The sequence below is a fragment of the Salvelinus fontinalis genome, chromosome 17 (assembly GCF_029448725.1).
Source record: "Salvelinus fontinalis isolate EN_2023a chromosome 17, ASM2944872v1, whole genome shotgun sequence".
NCBI classification, from domain to species: Eukaryota; Metazoa; Chordata; class Actinopteri; order Salmoniformes; family Salmonidae; genus Salvelinus; species Salvelinus fontinalis.
The window spans coordinates 18549445-18572628 of record NC_074681.1 but is presented as its reverse complement, the minus strand read 5'-3'; the positions used below and the strand labels follow the sequence as shown (position 1 = coordinate 18572628).

The window sequence follows — 23184 nt, the reverse complement described above, 5'->3', positions numbered from 1 at the left end:
TATTCAGTAGTTTTGAATAAAGAGCTCATGTTCACTGTTCTACACGCTAAGGAACACTCCTTACCAGAATCACAGACAGTGGTCCTTTTAATGACAGTGGTCCAAAGTTTATTATCTGATGGTTCGGCATCTTCCCTGAGGACAGACAAATATAAAGTCAGTTATGATTTTCAATGGGTAAGTTCACTTCCAAGGTCCTAGCCACTACAATAGGGGCATTCAAATCTGGGCCTCGAGGTCTGCACCACTGCTGTTTTCCACCCTTCCCCCAATAACCTCTCAAATCAGGGACAGATTCAATCCTCTGTACACTAGGTGAGTGTATTCCTTGGTCAATTAATTTTCTACCTGGATTTGAATACCTCTGTTCCACAGCTGACACTCACTCAGTTTCAGGTGACCGCTCTCTCTTCACACCCTTTGCTTCGCTCTTCTCATTTTTGACACCACGTCCTCTTTTCTGTTTTCTCTTTCTGCCTCTTCTTTTCTGTCCGTTGGAACCCGTGGCCTCAGCCTGCAGTTTCCCGCTCTGTATAAAATATATATTATGGTCATAAAAATGCACACTGACTTAAAGCCTTGCTTTTTCATTTATTTTCTTGAATTAACTTAAATGTATCACACTTATGCAAACTTGAAATCAAGGTGGATCAACATATAGATAACACCAGATGGTATAGATGCTTTTATCCACAGTGACAAAATGATATTATAGTGTCATAAAAGTGGATAATTAATGATATATAGGGAGAAACTGGGGATAAAATATATAGTAGTTCAATTTTGACATATATATATAATAAATAAATAAAAGGAATGCCTTAGCCAGGTCCAGAGGCAACCCCCAGAGTTTGTGTCCCAGGTGGGGACAGAACTCACTCTGTTACAATGGTGCCGTAACCCGGATCACAGACTACTGTAGCAGACTACTAGGGGGTGAGTGTAGTGGATGTGAAACTACCAGGCTAGAACTAGTAGTCACCATGTGGTGAAATCATCCTCACCAAGATCTTAAGTGAACCGTTTCCCACTGTGTCACAAGCTCTGTCTGTCAGTACAGTTGACTTCAGTGCCAAGTGTTGTGTACATGTTGGTGGGATTAAACACACTCCGTTACAGCAACATGTTGGTGCTCAATTTGCCTTCCAATCAGGGCCCTAGATTCAAAAGCTTCTCAAAGAAGGAGTGCTGATCCAGGATCAGGTCTTATTTATTATGATCTGATCTGAGAGCAGCACTCCTATTCTGAGACACTTTGTGAATAGGGGCCCAGGTTAATACATGGCTACTAGCAGTAGGTGTTATATTTAGAGTTCTAGCTAATGTGATCTATCTATCTAATGCATTTTGTGTTTCCACTTCCTCAGGTGGTGAATTAGTACCAACAATTAGTACCAATTGAATTAGGCCTAAGCTATATATAAAATTAGTGTACATGAAGATGATGAATGCAAATTCATCTCTATTGAACAAAGAAATATGAAAATTCTAAAGCCCTTTTCCTCCCCAATTTCGTGATATCCATTTGGAAGTTACACTCTTGTCCCATCGCCGCAACTCCCGTACGGACTCGGGAGAGGCGAATGTTGAGAGCCGTGCGTTCTCTGAAACACGACCCTGCCAAGTCACACTGCTTCTTGACACACTGCTCGCTTAACCCGGAAGCCTGCCGCACCAATGTGTCAGAGGAAACACTGTACAACTGGCAACCGTGTCAGCGTGCATGAGCCCGGCCCGCCACAGGAGTAACGCTGGAGTGAGATGAGGACGAGGACATCCCAGGCCGGCCAGACCTTCCCCTAACCTGGACAACTCTGGGCCGATTGTGAATCGCCTCAGGGTCTCCCGGTTCCGGACGGCTGCGACACTGCCCGGGACTGAACCCATATCTATAGTGACGCCTCAAGCTCTGCAGTGCCTAAAGCCCTATTTTGACAGTAAAATATAACACAAATAGCCTAATTGTCTACCCAAAATTCATGACAATCACTGGATTAGATTGGATATCAAAATATTTTGAATCATGCATTCCTGCTTGGACATGTTAGATGTAACAACTTATTTATTGAATACCATCTCAGTAGTCTATTACACTTCTTGATAAAGCATTGTGAATGACTGACTTCATAAATGACATTTATTTTTATTCAAATAAGTTTGCTAATATAGAATAATTTATGCTAAAACCATCAAACTAGTAGTAGAAGTAGTTTAAAGAAAAAATAAATGGTTTTAAACTTATCGTTCTATTTATTGTTATCGCACCAATTCACGCAATTTACCCCATTATGGATTTTTTTTCTCCATATCGCCCAGGTCTATGTGATAACCCTTTTTGGGGGTGCCACCAAATCACAGCTGCCACCAACTGAAGAAGTTAGTGGCACCAGTGCCATCAGGGGAAAATGAGTCTAGAGCCCTCTATTTCCTTAAAACCTCAAATTGCAGGGCCTTTAGTATTGTCATATCTATTGTCGAAACCGGTATCACCTGTATCTCGTTCTTCACTTCTCCGCTCGTCTCTGGTTGAGAATCCTGGAGAGGCTTTGGGTCAGTCTGGGACACCTGCTTCCCTGTTAAGCCAATGGTTGAGTTTGGTTCTTTGTCATTGGGCATCTCATTTTCCAATGAATAATCCACAGACTTTTTGTACTTCAATGGGTCAACGTCCTTCATGGGTTGGTATTGACTGATCTCCTGACTGTAGTTTTCATTGAGGCTATTCAGGTTCACATCACTACTCATGCTGTTATCGGATTGCTGAAAGTCATAAGAGAACTGTTCAAAGAACTCTTCAATATTCTTTGAAGGCCCACCTGTGTTGCTGGAGCTTGGTTGATGGCAGCTTGTCATGACTCCTGTATCATTTTTCCCACATCTACCATCTACTGATGACAGTAATTCCTTCACCATGACATCAGAACATTTCTCCCTACATTGCTTATTTTTTTTCAGGTGCATCTTCAAATCAGTACGGGATATAAAAGTCCTTGGACACACCGGGCACTTGTAGGGGCCATTGTTGTTGTGTCTTAACATGTGCCTTCGCATGCCGCATGGCTTCAAAGTTGTTTTCCCACACACATGGCACTTTCTGGAACAGTCTTTTGTGTGTCCTTTCAGATCATGAGGTAGCTGGAAACTGTCCCCACAGTAAGGACACTTGTACTCACCAGGGTTGGATTGGAGATGGACCTTGGTATTAATTACTTCATCAGAACATTTTTCCCTACAAGATCTTTTCAATCTCAGGTGCGATCTCAAATCAGCATTTGTTATAAAAGTCGTTGGACATACAGGGCATTTGTATGCGCCATTGTTGAAGTGAAGTAGAAGGTGTCTTCGCAAACCCAACATACGAGTAGTTACTTTCCCACACACATGGCACTTTATGGATCCGTCTTTTGTGTGCCCTTTCAGATCAGATTTTTTGTCTGCTTTCAGATCAGGTTTTTTGTCTCTTTTCAGATGCGTTTTTAGCTGGACAGTTCCCCCACCATTGTCCTTACCAATGTCTTTTTTTATCTTCTCCTCACAGCTACTCTTCCAGTGTTCCTCTAAGTCCTCACTGGAATCATAGTCTTGCCCACATTGGGTGCATTGGTGTGACCTCTGCTCAATGTGAGATCGCATGTGTCTTGTCAAGCCCAGTGTGTCAGTGAAAGTCTTGCCACAGAAAGAGCATGCCTTGACGCGCTGGCTTCTTTTTTGCGAGCTGTTGGATGGCTCAGGAGTTAACGAGTGCTGAAGTACAATCTCAGTTAGTAAGTCCTTAGGTACACTCTCTAAAGTTTTTTCTACGTTCTGCCCTTCGGCCATTTGACCACTGTGCTCCTGTAAGTGAAAGCTTTTGTGAGAGGTGTTGAATGGTTCCGGACTTAATGAGTCCTGAGGTACAATCTCAGAGACTTCTTCTCTCTTCTGCCCTTCGGCCATCTGACCACTGTGCTCATCGGAATGAATTTTGTGAGCGGTGTTGGATGGCTCAGGAGTTGGTGAGTCCTGAGGTACCATCTCTGGAAGTTCGTCTCTCTTCTGCCCTTCAGCCATCTGACCACTGTGCTCCTCTGAATTAATTTTCTGAGAGGTGTTGGATGGCTCAGGAGTTGGTGAGTCCTGAGGAACAATCTCTGGAAGTTCGTCTCTCTTCTGCCCTTCGAACATATGACCACTGTGCTCCTCTGAATTAATTTTGTGAGAGGTGTTGGATGGCTCTGGAGTTGGTGAGTCCTGAGGAACAATCTCTGAGAGTTCGTCTCTCTTCTGCCCTTCGAACATATGACCACTGTGCTCCTCTGAATTAATTTTGTGAGAGGTGTTGGATGGCTCAGGAGTTGGTGAGTCCTGAGGTACCATCTCTGGAAGTTCGTCTCTCTTCTGCCCTTCGAACATCTGACCACTGTGCTCCTCTGAATTAATTTTCTGAGAGGTGTTGGATGGCTCAGGAGTTGGTGAGTCCTGAGGAACAATCTCTGGAAGTTCGTCTCTCTTCTGCCCTTCGAACATATGACCACTGTGCTCCTCTGAATTAATTTTGTGAGAGGTGTTGGATGGCTCTGGAGTTGGTGAGTCCTGAGGAACAATCTCTGAGAGTTCGTCTCTCTTCTGCCCTTCGAACATATGACCACTGTGCTCCTCTGAATTAATTTTGTGAGAGGTGTTGGATGGCTCAGGAGTTGGTGAGTCCTGAGGTACCATCTCTGGAAGTTCGTCTCTCTTCTGCCCTTCGAACATCTGACCACTGTGCTCCTCTGAATTAATTTTGTGAGAGGTGTTGGATGGCTCAGGAGTTGGTGAGTCCTGAGGAACAATCTCTGGAAGTTCGTCTCTCTTCTGCCCTTCGAACATATGACCACTGTGCTCAGAATTAATTTTGTGAGCGGTGTTGGATGGCTCAGGAGTTAGTAAGTCCTGAGGTACCATCTCTGGAAGTTCGTCTCTCTTCTGCCCTTCGAACATATGACCACTGTGCTCCTCTGAATTAATTTTGTGAGCGGTGTTGGATGGCTCAGGAGTTAGTAAGTCCTGAGGTACCATCTCTGGAAGTTCGTCTCTCTTCTGCCCTTCGAACATATGACCACTGTGCTCCTCTGAATTAATTTTGTGAGAGGTGTTGGATGGCTCAGGAGTTGGTGAGTCCTGAGGAACAATCTCTGGAAGTTCGTCTCTCTTCTGCCCTTCGAACATCTGACCACTGTGCTCCTCTGAATTAATTTTGTGAGAGGTGTTGGATGGCTCAGGAGTTGGTGAGTCCTGAGGAACAATCTCTGAGAGTTCTTCTCTGTTCTGCCCTTCGGCCATCTGACCACTGTGCTCCTTTGTGTGAAAGGTCTGTATGGGCTGTTCCTCCTCCCTCTTATGAGATGATGGGAAATGAGAAGGATGGTCTCCACCTAGTGTTGAAAAGAAAGAAGTGAGCAAGACATCCACATAGACATTAACACATAGACAGGTAAGACAGATCCGGTGCTTGATAAAAACAGACTAGACCACATTTGAACAAATCTCAATACAGTGCAGTGAAGAGATATGGAACTTTCTTCAAATAAAGAACGAGGTACTGCAGCCTAATAGATGCAGGGAATGTGTTTACTGCAGAATATCTTGACCATTTTGGTCTAGTAACCATGTTCTTCTGCATCTTCAAGGCTGTCATTTCTAATTTCTTTTTCTTTATTCAGGAGTTTTGCATATCTAAGGAGCTTGACGTTCGCTGCTCTACACTCACTAAGGAACTTTTCTTACCAGATTCATCGACAGGGGTCTTTTCATTGAGAGTGACCCCTGTATTAACACTGGTCCAAAGTTCATTCTCTGATGGTTCAGCTTCTTCCCTGAGAAGAGACCAAAATGAAAGTCAGTTTTCAAATGGGTAAGTTCACTGCCAAGGTCCTAGCCACTACTAGTAACTGCTACTACTTCAAATCTGGACTGAGGTCTGCACCACTGATGGTTATAAACTTTTCTCCAATACCCCTCGAATCAGGGACTGATTCAGTCCTCTGTACACTAGGTGAGTGTATTCTCTGAACAATCAATGATATTAATAAATACATTTACAACCTGGGAGAAAAGAAAACCAGCAGCACTACAGACCTTGAGGCCTGGATTTGAATACCTCTGTTCCACAGTGGACACTCACTCAGTTTCAGGTGACCGCTCTCTTTTCACACTCTCATTTTTGACACCACATCGTCTTCTCCATTTTTTCTTTCTGCCCCTTGTTTTTTTCCCTTGAGAACCTGTTGCTTCAGCCTGCAGTTTCCCTCTCCTTATAACCAGTTTTAGCGAGGGCTTGGGTAATGGCACATCGCTTATGTCAAGCGTGTGTGCTCCAATCTTCTCAATCTTTAATCTCGTGATACCAGGTCCTATTTTCTCTCCTTTTTTTCTACCTCTTTTTTTCTGGACTTGGGAACTCATAGGATCATCCAGCAGTACCCCTCTCTTTAGGGTCAGTGTTAGCGGGGACTTGGGTAGCAACATATCGCTTATGCCAAGTGTGTGCGTTTCAATCTTCTCATTTGTAATACCACGACCTCTTCTCCGTTTTTTCTTTCTGTCAATTCCTTTCGGTCCTGGACGTCTTGTCTCAGCCTGCAGTCTCCCTCTCCTTAGAATCAGTGTTAGCAAGGACTTGGGTAACGGCATATTGCTAATGTCAAGCCTGTTCAACCGCAGTACGGGTTGACGGCGCAGACAGGAAGCAGTCAAGCGGCTGGTTTTCAGCCCGCTGCGAGTCTGAGGGCAGAGAACAGCTTTATCTCTCCTGGTTTCTTTTATCATCTCTTTGTTGATTGTCTTGCGTTTAACGGTTATCTCAGTGGCGTCCTCTATAGTCTTGACCTCGACCTCCACAGAAGCAGAACAGGCTGGTGGCTTTACAGTCCAAACCTTACGATCTGCCATTCTGCAGTCCCAGCTCATCTCTGGTTCATCAGATGGGAAAGGGCTTTGATATCCCTTTATGGTGGGATAGGACTGTTTCTCTGGGCCTGCTTGGCAAGAGGCCATTTCTTCCTTCACAGAGGAAGGGAAAGACAGTGAAGAGAGGATGTAGTCCCCACCAGTGGACCTTAGAGCTAGAAAAGGAGAGACCGTCACAGGTTAACATCAGGAATAACTTAACTACATTTCCAGCATTTCCTAAGTTCTACCGGAAAATATTGAAATATTAGGACAGAAGTATTTTTTTTTAACAAAGAAAATAAATTCAGAAAAGTAAATGATTTCCAAATCCTGCACCCCACCTACCATTGGTGTCTAAGTTATGTCCATTTTTATGGTGATGGAGGAGTGCCTGTAATGGCTCAGGGTGAGCCACAGACTGCACACACTCCTCTAAGAGAGCAGGGGCAAGGCTGAGCCAAGATGCAGTCTAAGAGATGGAGAAATTAACAATTGTTACAAAACCAATTAACTAGCCTGCTAATATTGCTGAAGTGGTAGTGTATAATCATGCATCTAAGACCTAACCTATCCAACCTATTCCATAACAAAATGGTGTTTCAAGGTTTTGTGTGGAATGAGAGGCACTTTGGGACACATTCTTACTGGAGAGCCGAATTCATACTAGGGATGGGCACTAGTACTAATCCAAGGAGTGTATTTGATTGCTAATAATTAAATACAAATACAAACATTTTACAAATTCTACTATTAAAAAGGTTAAACGTATAAATAAGCACTGACAAAATTACAAACTCTAAGAAGTGTCAATTCTTTGTGGAGTGTGTCAAGTGCAGTGAAAATGTGTTTCATTTCTTTATCAGAACAAGCAGAATTTACAGCAACCGACAACATACCGTAAACTTTATTTTGCATTCAGCCCCGTTTCACACTGACATGAGAGTACTTGAGAACTCAAACAATTATAATATGAGAGTACTCGAACATGGACATTCTTTCAAATGGCCATCCCTATTTCATACCTCAGATGATGTACAGTACAATAATACCTGCTTAAGGTTTGGAGCAGGAAGCAGTTTCTCCAGTCTGGACAGGAACTCCCACACAAGAATCTGCAGTGTTGAGTCATACTTGGGGCCATACTCCTCTGGAAAAACATTCTGATAGACAGGACAAGCAGATGACAGTAGAAAGTACATACAGTGCCTTCAGAAAGTATTCACACCCCATTACTTTTCCCACATTTTGTTGTGTTACAGGATTAATTTTAAATGGATTAAATGGAAGAAAAAAAATTGTCACTGGCCTACACATAATACCTCATAATGCCAAAGTGGAACTTGTTTTCAAATTTGTGGATATGACTTAAAAATTAAAAGCTTAAATGTCTTGCATCAATAAGTAGTCAACCACATTGTTATGGTAAGCCTAAATGAGTAAAAATGTGCTTAACAAGTCACATAATAAGTTGCATGGACTCACTCTGTGTGCAGTAATAGTGATTAACATGATTGTATTATGACTACCTCATCTCTGTACCCCACACATACAAATATCTGTAAGGCCCCTCAGTCGACCAGTATATTTCAAACATAGATTCAAACAAAGACCAGGGAGGTTTTCCAATGCCTCACAAAGAAGGCACCTATTGGTAGATGAGTAAAAATAAAAAGCAGACATTGAACATCTCTTTGGGCGTGGTGAAGTTATTAATTACACTTTGGATGATGTATCAATACACCCAGTCACTACAAAGATACAGGCGTCCTTCCTAACTAAGTTGCCGGAAAGGGAGGAAACACTCAGGGATTTCACCATGAGGCCAATAGTGACGTTAAAACAGTTACAGACTTGTCACGTTCCTGACCTATTGTTCCTTTTTTCTTTTATTTATTTAGTTGGTCAGGGCGTGAGTTGGGGTGGGTTGTCTTTGTGTGTTTTGTCTAGTTTAGGGTGTGTGTATTGTTTAAGGGGTTTTTAGTATGTATGGGGTTGTGTTCAGTGTAGGTGTTTAGGAAAGTCTATGGTTGCCTGATTTGGTTCTCAATCAGAGACAGCTGTTAATTGTTGTCTCTGATTGGGAGCCATATTTAAGGCAGCCATAGGCTTTAGGTGTTTGTGGGTAATTGTCTATGTCAGTGTGTAGTGGTCAGTGTCAGCACCATTTTGTTTATATAGCTTCACGGTCGTCAGTTTGTTGTTTTTGTTTCGTTCGTTGCTCTTCTCAAATAAAAAGAGAATGTATTTCTCACACGCTGCGTTTTGGTCCTCTCTTCAAAGTCAAGACGATCGTGACAAGACTTTAATGGCTGTGATAAGAGAACTGAGGATGGATCAACAACATTGTAGTTACTCCACAATACTAACCTAATTGACAGAGTGAAAAGAAGGAAGCCTGTACAGAATAAAAAATATTCAAAACATGCATCCTGTTGTAACAAGGCACTAAAGTACAGTGGCTCCTCCTTTAAAAGTTGTGAGCTTATGCCGCGGGATTTAGAGGTAATTTGTGGTTTAGTACGGTACCCTGCGCCACCACTTCATTGCTCCAGACCAGCGCAAGGGGGAGTTAGAGCACTGAGTATGCTTTTGGGTCCTATTGTGTCTCTAACTGACATGAACCTAAATAGAAACTGATAATTGTGCATGACTTCAGTATTACTTATTAAAACTGTTGTTACACTAAGGTTTTTAATATTTTATTTTGTTAGGATTATTTTGCTCTTACTGTAGTACTGTATGCCACTCCCGACCAATCATGTTGTACAGCGCCTAAGTGGCGCAACGGTCTAAGACACTGCATAGCAGTGCAAGCCGTGTTGCCTCAACTGGGAGACCTATGAGATGACTGTAGGTTTTTGGTTTTTCTCCCTCTAAAACAGAAATAAATCATTCTAAATAACAAACTGGCTTCGTGGTTACAATAAAGAATGTATATGAGTAACAATGTCTCACCCCGTGTTCAAGAATAGCCTTTTTCTCTCTCTTTTACGTTATTTGAAAACAAAATCATCTCCAAAATATTTAAGGGAATTGCACTCATAATGGTGCTGACTAGGGAAACGTTCCAGCTGTTCTGTTCATAGTGCCAGTCTGCACGTTCAAACTAAAACAATGTAACTAACAATGGCATCTTTATGCTTTCATAATTTAAAAAATAAAATAATAACTTTTCAAAATGCCGATGTTTATTTGGTTATGGATCCAAAACGAATTACTAGGGGAATAAATATCACTGAATTACAGAAATATCCTCCATATGTAATTATTGGCGGAGAGTCATGTCATGTTTTTCGATGTACTCTAGGCCTACCGTAGCCGACATGAGTCTCACTAGTGTTGAGTAATGTGCTGTTAAAAGTGGTGTAGGTCTTATTTATTTAAAGAGCATATTGAAGTTAAAAGCAATAGCCTACAACTATTTTAGCACAGTTTCGTGCAGCTCTGAGACAAGCATGGGGACTGGTCTTGATAAATCAATGAGATTTGTAATTTCACCGAATCTCCGTTTTGGTATTGGTTAGACTAGAATTAGAAAATTAGGGTGTAGAAATGTTATGCTCTTAGTGTAACCTTTATTTAACTAGGCAAGTCAGTTAAGAACAAATTCTTATTTACAAAGGACAGCCTACTCCTTCCTCCCTGTCGGGGAATTGAACGCTGGTCTCCGCAGGACACTGGATTCTTTAGCTAAATAGCCCAGTGCTGTACTCCCGATCACCACGTTGTACAGCTCCATATTTTCCATTTTATCCTGACGGAAACCCAGAGGGTTTTTATTTTTACTTGGAATAGAAACACCATAATATTAATAGAATTAATCCCAAACTCTAAATGTAATTGGAAAGGTAGATACAAATGATTTGTGACATTGTGGTTACAATAAAGAATGTAAACAAGATGTAAACAAGATGCTGTGTTTTTATTTACAGTAGCGATGAACAGCTGGTGACATTTTGAAAACAGGTTTTCAAACACTTGTAGCCCGATTAGCAGGACAATAGACTCTTTGTAGCCCGGCTACTGTAGGTGTGAACATCCCCCTACCCACAATGTATTCAATGCTTAAGTACTCTGAAGTGTTACATTTCTAACTTAAAACAGCAGTACAGTATTTCTTCAACAACATCTTTATGCTTTTGTTAATAAAATAATGCTAAAAATACTCTTTCAAAATGCTGATGTTTATTTAGCTTTGGATCCATAACGAATTACTATGGGAATAAATATCAGTGAATTACAGAAATACTGGAAAAAAAGTTGTCTAATGAAGGTAAACAAATTGTTGCTTACTGGAAAATACTCCTTCAAATACACAGTCACGTTGTACAGCTCCATTATGGCTTTTAGCAGGGCTATATTTTGGCCTTTATGGGCGCGCACAATTGGCCCAGTGTTTCTCTCCCTCTAAAAACAGAAATAAATGTTTTGGCCTTTACAAATATTATTTTGGGATTTATTCAGATTACAATTGCTCTTTTCTTTTTTTGAAAACAAAATAACATCCAAAATATCATTATATATTATCAAGTCATATAGCCAGCACCTACAAAAAGCTGAGTGACTCACTCATTCATGGCTTTGGATCAAAATAAATATCTACCAACATTCTTTCTGATAGTCTATAATATAGAAATGTTTTGGTTATCCTGACCTGGACACCATGTACAGTATTATAATAGCCCATTACGGGCTATTAGCAGGACAATATATCTTTACCAACACCTCTCTGTATTTTGATACTTTGTGGATGGGGGCTCCTGCAGTGCAAAATGCATTGCTACAGATGTAGGTTCGATACCTGTGCCGGCCACCACTGGGAGACCCATGAGGTGGCTTTTGGTTTTAATTTAGAATCCTTCAACATAGTGACACATCACATTTTTCAAATTTCAATAGCTCTTTAACCATTACTCCTAAAACGTTCAAAACTCGTTCTAGCTTTTTGTTGGTTTACATCTCACACTATTTTAAATGATTTATTTTAATTTGTGAAATTCAATAGTGTCTTGGTCATGTGACTCACACACCTCAAACAAGGTTCATAATGTACACTCAGTAGGCCTACACACCCTTTTGTTTGTCTATTTGCATCTCATGAGATTTTACGAGAATTTTTTATAGATTCAAATTTCAACAGCTCCTTAGTCTTATGACCTATGACCCTCAAACTACTTTCAGAATAGCCACTGAGTAGCCGTATATGTAGCACAACCTTTTGTTTTAATTTAGAATCCTCCAATCCTCTATATGTAATTATTGTCGGAGAGTCACGTCACGTTTTTAGATATACTGTAGGCCTACCGTAGGCGACATGAGTCTCACTAGTGTTGAGTAATGTACTGTTAAACATGGTGTAGGTCTTATTTAAAAAGCATGTTGAATTTAGAAGCAATGGGATTTAGCACCATTTCGCGCTACTCTGAAACAAGCATGGTCTTGATAAATAAAATGAGATTTTTATTTTCACTTAATCTCAGTTTGGGTATTGGTTAGACTAGAATTAGAAAATGAAGGTGTAGAAATGTTATGCTTTTAGTGTAACCTTTATTTAACTAGGCAAGTCAGTTAAGTATACATTTTTATTTACAAGGACAGCCTACTCCTTCCTCCACGTCTGGGAATTGAACCCCAGTCTCCCGCCTGCCCTGCCCACACGACACAGGGATTCTTTAGCTAAATAGCCCAGTACTGTACTCCTGACCGTCACGTTGTACAGCGCCATAACGGAAACCCAGAGGGTTTTTCATTTTTCTTGGAATAGAAACACCATAATATTAAGCAAATTAATTAAGCAAATACCAGTCAAAAGTTTGGACACACCTACTCATTCCAGGGTTTTTCTTTATTTTTTTTTACATTATTTTCTATATTGTAGAATAATAGTGAAGACATCACAACTACGAAATAGCACATATTGAATCAGTTAAGAACAAATTCTTATATACAAGGACAGCCTACTCCTTCCCCCCCGTCAGGGAATTGAACCCCGGTCTCCCGCGTGCCTGCATTCTCTATTACAGTCATTATTGAAGGCTATCAAATGCTTCTCAAAGATGGTGGTCACTAACTAGCATTAATGGTACCAGTGGTTCACACTTAACACATAACGTGCCATAGAATTCTGTGGCAACATACAAGCTGCGCCGCAGCACGCTGCAACTTTTAAAGGAATGTAATACCACTGTAATACTGTAAAAAATTGACTAAGTAATTCACTTTTTGTCCTGAAAACAAAGTGTTACATTTGGGGCAAATCCAATAAAACACATTACCGAGTACCACTCTCTGTATTTTCAAGCATAGGTGGTGTTATGGGTATGCTTGTAAACGTTAAGGACTATGGAGTTTTTCAGAATAAAAAAGAAACGGAATGAAGATAAGCACAGGCAAAATCCTAGAGGAAAACCTGGTTCAGTCTGCCTTCCACCAGACACTAAGAGATTAATTCACCTTTCAGCCGGATAATAACCTAAAACACAAATCTACACTGGAGTTGCTTAACAAGAAGACAGTGAATATTGAGAGTGGCCGAGTTACAGTTTTGACTTAAATCTACTTGAAAATCTATGGCAAGACGTGAAAATGGTTGTCAAGCAATGATCAACGACCAATTTGACAGAGCTTGAAGAATGTTAATTTTTTTAATAAAAAATAATTAACAAAACGTTGCACAATCCAGGTGTGGAAAGCTCTTAACCAGTGGGCAAAACCTGGTTGAAAAGACGTCTTATGATGTATTATTCTGGTCGCAAAACGGTTGAAATAGAACGTTTTGTTATGTCTTTTTACTGACCAGAATATTATGTATTTTTCTTACCACCATACGACCAGTTGGTCATAATTCTGACCACTATTATGTGCTGCTATATGATGTAGCCTACTGGTGGTCATAGTTAAGACATCGTCAGGTGGTCATTACCAGGTTATGATTACAGTTAATTACATACACTCTTAGGACAAAAAAAAAGTTATTCAGCTGTCCCCATAGGAGAACCCTTCTTGGTTCTAGGGAGAAGCCTTTTTGGTTCTACGTAGAACCCTTTTTGTGTTCATGTAGAACCCCCTGTGGAAATGGTCCTACATAGAACCGAAAAGGGTTCTACCTGAAACCAAAAAGGGTTCTTCAAAGGGTTCTCCTATGGGAACTGCTGAATAACCTTTTTAGGTTCAAGATAGAAAAAAATGTGCTAAGAGTGTACTGTAAAAAGTATTGCAGAGGATAAAGATGGATATTGAAAACATTGCTCAATACATTTATATTTGTTTCCATAGACACCAATTACATTTAATCTGCAACATATTCTTACATTTAAAATAGATCAAGCAATGGCAAAAACAAATCTACATCACAATTTACAGTAATTGTTTCATAATTCACTCACAGCCATTAAATGCATAGAAAGACTGGGACACAGAGTATATAAAGGCCCATTGTTTTATTTGATTAATGATTAATAAGAGTGGTGTGATGGGGTAGATACTCATCAAGGATCTCTGAGCACAGAAGGCGATGTTGAAGTGTCATGTGATGGATCAGATCTGCAGTAAAGACATTCAGCACATTACACCTTAATCAATAATGAGATTTTAATAGCAAACTAGAAAAGGATATCACTGAAGAAACTTTGTGGACTCAGCTGGCTAAAAGTATTTCCTTGGTACTAGTTGAAACATTTTGTGACAGTTACCGCTTAGAGATGTCTTCAACAAATAGCAACTTGCTCATATACAGTACCTATCAATTTTGGGACACACCTACTCATTCCAGGCTTTTTACGATTTTCTACATTGTAGAATAATAGTGAATAGTGAAGACATCAAAACTATGAAATAACACATATGGAATCATGTAGAAACAAAAAACTGTTAAACAAATCAAAATATATATTTGAGATTCTTCAAAGTAGCAACACTTTGCCTTGACAGCTTTGCACACTTGGCATTCTCTCAACCAGGTTCATGAGGTAATCACCGGAATGCATATCAAATAACAGGTGTGTCTTGTTAAAAGTTCATTTGTGGAATTTCTTTCATTCTTAACGCGTTTGAGCCAATCAGTTGTGTTGTGACAAGGTAGTGGTGGTATACAAAAGATAGCCATACATGGAAAAAGACCAAGTCAATATTATGTCAAGAACAGCTCAAATAAGCAAAGAGAAATGACAGTCCATCATTACTTTAAGACATGAAGGTCAGTTAAATTGGAAAATGTGAAGAACTTTGAAAGTTTCTTCAAGCGCAGTCGCAAAAACCATCAAGCTCTATGATAAACACTGGCTCTCATGAGGACCGCCACAGGAAAGGAAGACCCAGAGTTACCTCTGCTGCAGAGGATAAGCTCATTAAAGTTACCAGCCTAAGGAATTGCAGCCCAAATAAATGCTTCACAAAATTCAAGTAACAGACACATCTCAACATCAACTGTTCAGAGGAAACTGTGTGAATCAGGCCTTCATGGTCAAATTGCTGCAAAGAAACCACTGCTAAAGGACACCAATAAGAAGAAGAGACTTGCTTGGGACAAGAAACACAAGCAATGGACATTAGACAGGTGAAATCTGTCCTTTGGTCTGATGAGTCCAAATGTGAGATTTTTGGTTCCAACCTGTCTTTGTGATACACAGAGTAGGTGAACGGATGATCTCCAAAGGTGTGGTTCCCACTGTGAAGCACGGAGGAGGTGCGATGGTGTGGGGTTGCTTTTCTGGTGACACTGTCAGTGATTTATTTAGAATTCAAGGCACACTTAACCAGCATGGCTACCACAGCATTCTGCAGCGATACACCATCCCATCTGGTTTGTGCTTAGTGGAACAATCATTTGTTTTTCAACAGGACAATGACTCAACACCTCCAGGCTGTGTAAGGGCTATTTGACCAAGAAGGACAGTGAAGGGAAATCTGCATATCATATGACCAGGCCTCCACAAATCACCCAACCTCACCCAATTGAGAACATTTGGGATGAGTTGGACCACAGAATGAAGAAAAAGCAGCCAACAACTGCTCAGAATATGTGGGAACTCCAAGACTGTTGGAAAAGCATTCCAGGTGAAGCTGGTTGAGAGAATGCCAAGAATATGCAAAGCTGTCATCAAGGCAACAGGTGGCTACTTTGAAGAATCTAAAATATTAAATATACTTTGATTTGCTTAACACTTTTTTGATTACTACATGATTCCATGTGTTATTTCATAGTTTTGATGTCTTCACTATTATTCTACAATGTAGAAAATAGTACAAATAAATAAAAACCCTTGAATGAGTAGGTGTTTCCAAACTTTTGACTGGTACTGTACATACTTTGCCTCCTCCTCCACCACGGCGGTCACGGGCATATTTTAAGACTTTCCAGAGGGCCTGCAACACATGAACCTCTTGAGTTTTCGGACACTTACTGTATGCATAGAAAGAGAAGAAAATAAATGAATGATTGGCATAATGTGGGCATGCAGGACACGACAGAACAGTAACGCACAGTAAAATATCTTTAACAGTCAGAATCTACTAAAAGTAAGGCAAAGGCATGTTTGCTCTTCTGTCCCCTCATATTGAAGTGAGACATTAATTCATTGGTGAACAATCTGAAACATTTTTAAGAAAGAGGATATCAAAATTAAACAGTAGTTGGATAATTACCATTTTTAACTCATCTCTAAATAGTAAAGTTTTGCTTAATCCGAATTCGTGTTGTAATATTCAAACAAAATCCTGTGGACATTGTTCCGGACAGAGGTTCCCCCAATTGAGGACAGCTTGCTAGTCTTAAACAAAGAAAGCTAAATACAACAATGTAAGTATGTGTATGAGGCAATAGAAACCAATAAAATATTATTTTGTTCAAAAGTTGTGTGTGTCATATATATCATTCTTGCAACAAACATTGTTAGAAATGGGTGTAATTCCAAATCTCTTCCTCTTCTCTGCAACTGCACACGTGTGAGTTTGTGTTGAATCAGGACTCATGAGTTGTGCACCTGAAAAAAAAAGTGAGTTAAAATAGGATTCGATTTGCTTTACAAAATGTATATTATTGCTACTTTAATTGTATATACTTACACAACAATCGGAGAAAAAAAGGGTTCCAAAAGGGTTCTTTGGCTGTCCCCATTGGATAACCCTTTTTGGTTCCATGTATAACTCTCTGTGGAAAGGGTTCTACATGAAACCCAAAATACATCTACCTGGAACCAAAGGGGTCTACTTGGAACCAAAAAGTGTTTTTCTAAGGGTTCTCATACGGGGACAGCCGATGAACCCTTTAAGGTTCTAGATACCACCATTTTTTCTAAGAGTGTAAGATCGTGCAGCTGAATAGCATGTCTCTTGGAAAATCCAGTCTCAGTGAGACCTGATGCAATGAAAAAAGTGAATGATCATCAGCATAGCTAGTACAAACCTATCCTTTACAAAGTTGGTTGGTAGGAATCAAAACCCACTGAAGATCAGAGTATCAAACCGAAGAAACAAACATTTTGCAAACAACTTACTGTCAATTACTATTGATTTAAGGAGGAGTGGTTCTGATCTCTCCTTTACCTGGGATGTGGCAGAATAGGTCACTGGTAATTGAGTGTGACCAGGCATTGCTGTAGAGGCCATGCATCAGGTCATTGACATGTTTCAGGAACTGTAAAGACAAATCATGATTAGCCATTACCCAAGGTCTTCACGAAGTTAGACATAGCCTAGCAAGTGCATTGACTATGTTGCACCTCAGCAATCCGGCAGACAGGCTCTCTCTCTCCATCTATGTTTTGCTGTCTATTTGCATTTCTTAGTCAGCAGACTGGATAACTTCTATACTCATTCCCTTTGTTCCCTCCTCCAAACTTCCATCCAAGCTAGAGTTTCCTGCAAAAATAAGAAAACCAAGAATTGAAAAAGGCAGTTGAGAGGTGTAATGTTAGAATGAGTGTTGAGGAGGAGCAGGGACAGGCAAAATATATCATATGGTCAAATGAAATGTACACAAAAATATCTCAAGAAAGTCTAAACATCCATATTGGGGGTACACGTTTCAAGAATTAGGCTAGCTTACCGTCTCACACACAATAAATGTTTACGATATGTGTATTCATGTACCATCTCTCTCTCACGATGTTGACAATCTTTTCTTTAAGGTATTGTGGTCATAATCATCATCTCTTCCCCCTCTCTCTCTCACAGAACACACACTCATAGCTAGCATGACAATATTGACATGACAATGTTTTCAAATGTTATTGTGATCATCATCTCTCACGCACACACGCAGAGAGAACACACACATTTACTGTCATTAACTAAACATATATCAAAATGTTAGCTAGCTAGACCCAACGCCTACAAAAGGTAAAATGAAAACTTACCATGTCCATGGAGATTAGCCAGACAGCTAATGTTAGACAGCTAGTTAGCTAAAATTAGCCATCTAATTTAGCTAGCTAGCAAATCTTTCCTTGATGTTCTTCTCCCCAACAAACCACTGCTTCAATTACAAAAGTAAAACAAGAATGTAGGAGAACAGGGACTACCACAGCAGGCAAATCTTTTAGTTTTTTAGTTTAAATTTCAAGAAACTGTTGTTGTTTTCCAACTGTGTTGTTGTGTAGCCTACTGGGCGAGCTGTCCCAACTAACATGGAATGTTGACCTATGTGCTCGAGTAGGCTGCGCTGAGATCTATTGCTGTGCACAAAGCACAGATTCCAATACAAGTTTTAGCTGGAACTGATATGCCTACCTCCTAATTTAGCTACTGAAATTAAAATGCAATTACAGCACACATTATGTTAATTGTTTAAAAGCTTTAAGGAAAAATATTATAGTCATATTATCTGGGTCAAATTCAGGTGCAATCATTTTGGACCAATTACTGATTGATTTTTTTTTGAGGATATAGAAATAAAAGACCTATTTGTTAGTCATAATAGAACATGAAAACAGCATTCAGTGGAAGCGAAGAAAATGTGCAGCACAATAAACAGTACAATTAGTTAACACAGACAAGAGATTACCATTAGAAAGCCAACACACACAGCAAGCTACCAGATATCATTAATTAAACAACCATTATTTCATTGTTCCGCAGTTTTACTGCATTTTAACAGCAGTGCCATTTTTTAAGGGTAACCTGTCATATTGTGCATTGTTTATCTTACATGCTGGTAGCCTAGAACAAATGTTAAGGAAGTGAATGTGCACTTTTCAATTGGGTGGACTGCAACTACGAAAAACATGGCCTTTAGTAAAAGCAAAAGCATTTATAGTATCGGATATTCTCTAAAGTAGGTACAATCTCTGATAGCTATAGGACCATAGAGACCGTCAGAAATATTTTTCATGACGTCAAAAAGACGTAACGTAGAAGACATCTTAATCTGGTTGTGATCTGGTTATGACGTCCAGGCCAGATTTCAACCAGTAAAAGATGTCTTTATTACATTTTATGCCCACTGGGTAGATTTACCCAGAAACACTCACAGCTATAATCAATGCCAAAGGTGCTTCTACAAAGTATTCACTCAGGGGTTATGAATACTTATGTAAATGAGATATGTATGTAGTTTAATTTTCAATACATTTTCAATAAATGTACAAACATTTCTAAAAACATGTTTTCACTTTGTCATTACGGGGCATTGTGTGTAGATGGGTGAGGAAAAAAACAACTATTTAATACATTTTTGAATTCAGGCTATAACAACAAAATGTGGAATAGGTCAAGGGGTATTAATAATTTCCAAAGGCACTGTACATACATACAGAAATAGTGAATAACATAAGCCTGGAAATACGGTTGTTGATTTGCAATCTATGGCTAAAAAATGGGTTCCGTTGAAATGAACAGCTCACTCATTATGATTCTCGCACCAGGTTGGACACGGAAGGAGTGAAATGCAATCCTGTCACTTTTCCCCAGCATGTTATGACACTGACCTGAAAGAAGAGTTCCCTCTCCTCTGGCTGCTCCAGTAGGGTTTCAATCAGCTTCATGAAGCTGGCCTCTGATGCTTCCACCTTTGGATCTGAAACCTGCAGCAATAATGCACAGTGGGTAAGTAAAACTAACCATAGGCTAACAAGACTTCCTATACACTGTTGATCTACTGAATATAGACATTTTGCAAATATACTTACTGACTTACATACTGACTTACATACTTAAGTCTTTTGAGGCAAATGTGGAAATAAAACCCACATTATAAGCATAATGTTTTGTAAGGACCACACTACTACCAACAGAGCTATTAGAATCAAGGTTCCTTCTCAGAGCAGTCCTCACCTCTCCCTTCTGATTGGAGACACAGCTCCTTATCCTGTTCAGGTGTGGCTGGACAGTATCAGGGCGACACAGCTCATCATCACAGCGACACAACTCCAGAACCAGCTGTCAATCAAATTACAATTTATCAACAATGGCAGCAGGTATGTGTGATTGTTGAGTTCAATGTTTAAGTAGGATGAGGTTGCACTTATCTAATGTAAATCTCGCATTTTCCTAGTGCTGGCACAGTAATTGTATAATCGTGTAACCGACTATTACGGATGAAGGCGTCATGTAAATAAAATAACTATCATAAGTTTGTAAGTCGCTCTGGATAAGAGCGTCTGCTAAATGACTTAAATGTAAATGATAAGCATTTTAATAAAAACATATTTTTTTATCAACTTCATTTTGAAGTGGACAAACTTTACCTAAATATAGTAAAATAAAAGTAAGCATGGTTCACATCTAACAGCCGATATAAGGAAAGACGAGAGGACACAAAAATAGCCAGTTTTAGAATTTAGTGTCGTGGAACAGATAGGGCAGAAAGCCTACTGGTTAAAAGTGGGGGAGGGGGCAGTATTTTTATTTATTAAGGATCCCCATTAGCTGCTCTTCCTGGGGTCCAGCAACATTAAGGAAATTATATACAATAAAAAATATTACATGACATAACACTTTTCACAACACATTAATTGTGTGGCCTCAGGCCACTACTCTACTACCACATATATACAATCCATGTGTATGCCTGTGCCTGTGTGTGTCTTTTCACAGTCCCCGCTGTCCCATAAGGTGGGTTTTTATCTGAGGGTTTTTGTAACAGAAAGGTTGCTGGTTTGAATCCCCTAGCTGACCAGATGAAAAATCTGTCGATGTGCCCTGGAGCTAGGGCTGGGTGGTATACCATATATACCGGTATTGATGCATAGACTGGTTTGGGTTTTTACTTTACCTTCTATAACGGTATTTGAATGTTTGGCTTGTTAAATGTGATACGCCGTGTGTAACATCCATTTTTATAGTTTACTTCGCTACTTGAGTCATCTCTCTCCGCTCTCTCTCCATGCCACTTTCGACACAAACTTTGCCCCGCCCCCTGTCACTCAAGGAGCGCATTTATAGTTTCTCGACCCCGAGACACTTGCGTTCAGTCTGCAGCACGTGGTCAATGCAGCACATGGTCAATGCAGCACATGCAACAATGTTGATGACAACGATGCTGTTTTCACTTTGCTTCTTAATATAAATCCACTAGCGTTCTATAATTCAACTATTTGTTCGTGTTTATTACATCTGCAAAATGGCTCAACAGCTAGTTTGTCTTTTCTTAGCAAGTTTGGTTTACATCTTGTTAATGCTAATCTCTAGTTAGCTGGCTGGCTAGCTAGCTAATAAAATGTACTGAGTTACAGGTAACGTAATTAGCAATACAGCCTGATAATAACAGCTATGGTGAAGACCTAAATTAGCATGTTTGTGCAACAGTATCTTCTAAATCAAAGAGGAATACGTAAAGCATGAATATATTAGCTACATGAAGTAGCGAAGAGAAAACATTAAATGTAGCCAAAGACTATAGGGTCCCCTAGGAAACACTTAACAATACTTTGGTTCCTACCCTGTCACAATACCCCTTCCCTGGCATTTTAATTCGTTGCCATGGCAACATTGTATTCAAAGTGCCCACTATTATATTTTCACTATAGAATTAGAATAATCATTCTATTTCCATAATTCCAACAGCTCACCCAAGTGTTTTGCTCTAAATCGCAAGTCAAACATTTGGCTAAAAAATCTAGATTGTTTGCCCATATCGTGTAGCCCTATGTGGCAGTATGGATATTATCTCAAATGAGTGGAGTAAATGCAGAACTTTATGAAAATTCTGAAATTATTTTGGGGTTGAATTGAACAGTATAAAACAATCAGAATAGAGATATACTTTAAGGGATTTCAATGGGTCTGAGTTGCCACCCTAGAGTTATGCACGACTCACTACTTGTATTATTAAAAAATATAAAATATCGTCAAATACCATCATACCGTAAAACATTGTTTAAATAACGTGATATGATATTTTGTCCATATCGCCCAGCCCTACCTTGAGCAAGGCACTTAACCCTAATTTCTTAACCCTAAGAACTGTCTTGTAAATTAGGGTTATTTTAGATGACGACACGTAACTATATAGCTACGTGTCGTCATCTAAAATAACCCTAATTTACAAGACAGTTCTTATTTTATTAATGGTGGTCAGATCCATCTATGTGAAGCTAGCCACAATAGTGAACTTTGCGGTTGGCCTTCAAAAGGCCAAGCTAACTATATAGCTACGTGTCGTCATCTAAAATAACCCTAATTTACAAGACAGTTCTTATTTTATTAATGGTGGTCAGATCCATCTATGTGAAGCTAGCCACAATAGTGAACTTTGCGGTTGGCCTTCAAAAGGCCAAGCTAACTATATAGCTACGTGTCGTCATCTAAAATAACCCTAATTTATAAGACAGTTCTTATTTTATTAATGGTGAAGCTAACTATAGCTAGCTAACTATAGCTACTGAAAAATATAATGTCGTTTTGCTATGTTTTTGGGGAAGAACATTGTTTGCATCCATGAGCTAGCTAGCTTTTTTTTAATGACCAGCACTGTAGGTGCGCGAGACAACTTTACCAGCATTATAGCATACGTATCGATGAATTGTTGTGACATATGAAATACGAGTGAGTGTAATCAATGTGTAATAACTACATTAAAAATGTATCAACGCGTTAAATTATTGTGTGACGTTCAGTCATATTCAGGTCCTGATTGGTCAACAAGCTTATTTGACACGACAAATAGTGTTAAATAGCATCTTTTTTGACATGCAAAGACCAAAACGGCGTTCCATAGAAATCCTGGTTGAGAATGAAACGACTGAACAACGAAACAGCACAGCAAGTAAGTAAAAGAAATAGGTTTTGATTATGTTATACTGGTAATGGGGACAAATTTAAATGCCAACAAAATAACTT

The 23184-nt window shown here is 39.6% G+C and overlaps 1 protein-coding gene across 2 annotated transcripts in view; it reads right to left on the bottom strand.

The window, feature by feature from the left end:
• The window catches only part of LOC129813903 (uncharacterized), a 39315-nt gene that overhangs the window by 8771 nt on the left and 7360 nt on the right, over window positions 1-23184 (bottom strand). For both annotated transcript variants that reach the window (XM_055866508.1, XM_055866509.1), the window contains 9 exons: window positions 20179-20283; window positions 19833-19928; window positions 7959-8069; window positions 7255-7378; window positions 6143-7082; window positions 5746-5834; window positions 2491-5393; window positions 387-529; window positions 65-135 (listed from right to left, as the gene is read on the bottom strand). In XM_055866508.1, the coding sequence (XP_055722483.1) occupies window positions 65-135; window positions 387-529; window positions 2491-5393; window positions 5746-5834; window positions 6143-7082; window positions 7255-7378; window positions 7959-8069; window positions 19833-19928; window positions 20179-20283 (4582 nt within the window). The remainder of the gene's footprint in view (window positions 1-64; window positions 136-386; window positions 530-2490; window positions 5394-5745; window positions 5835-6142; window positions 7083-7254; window positions 7379-7958; window positions 8070-19832; window positions 19929-20178; window positions 20284-23184) is intronic.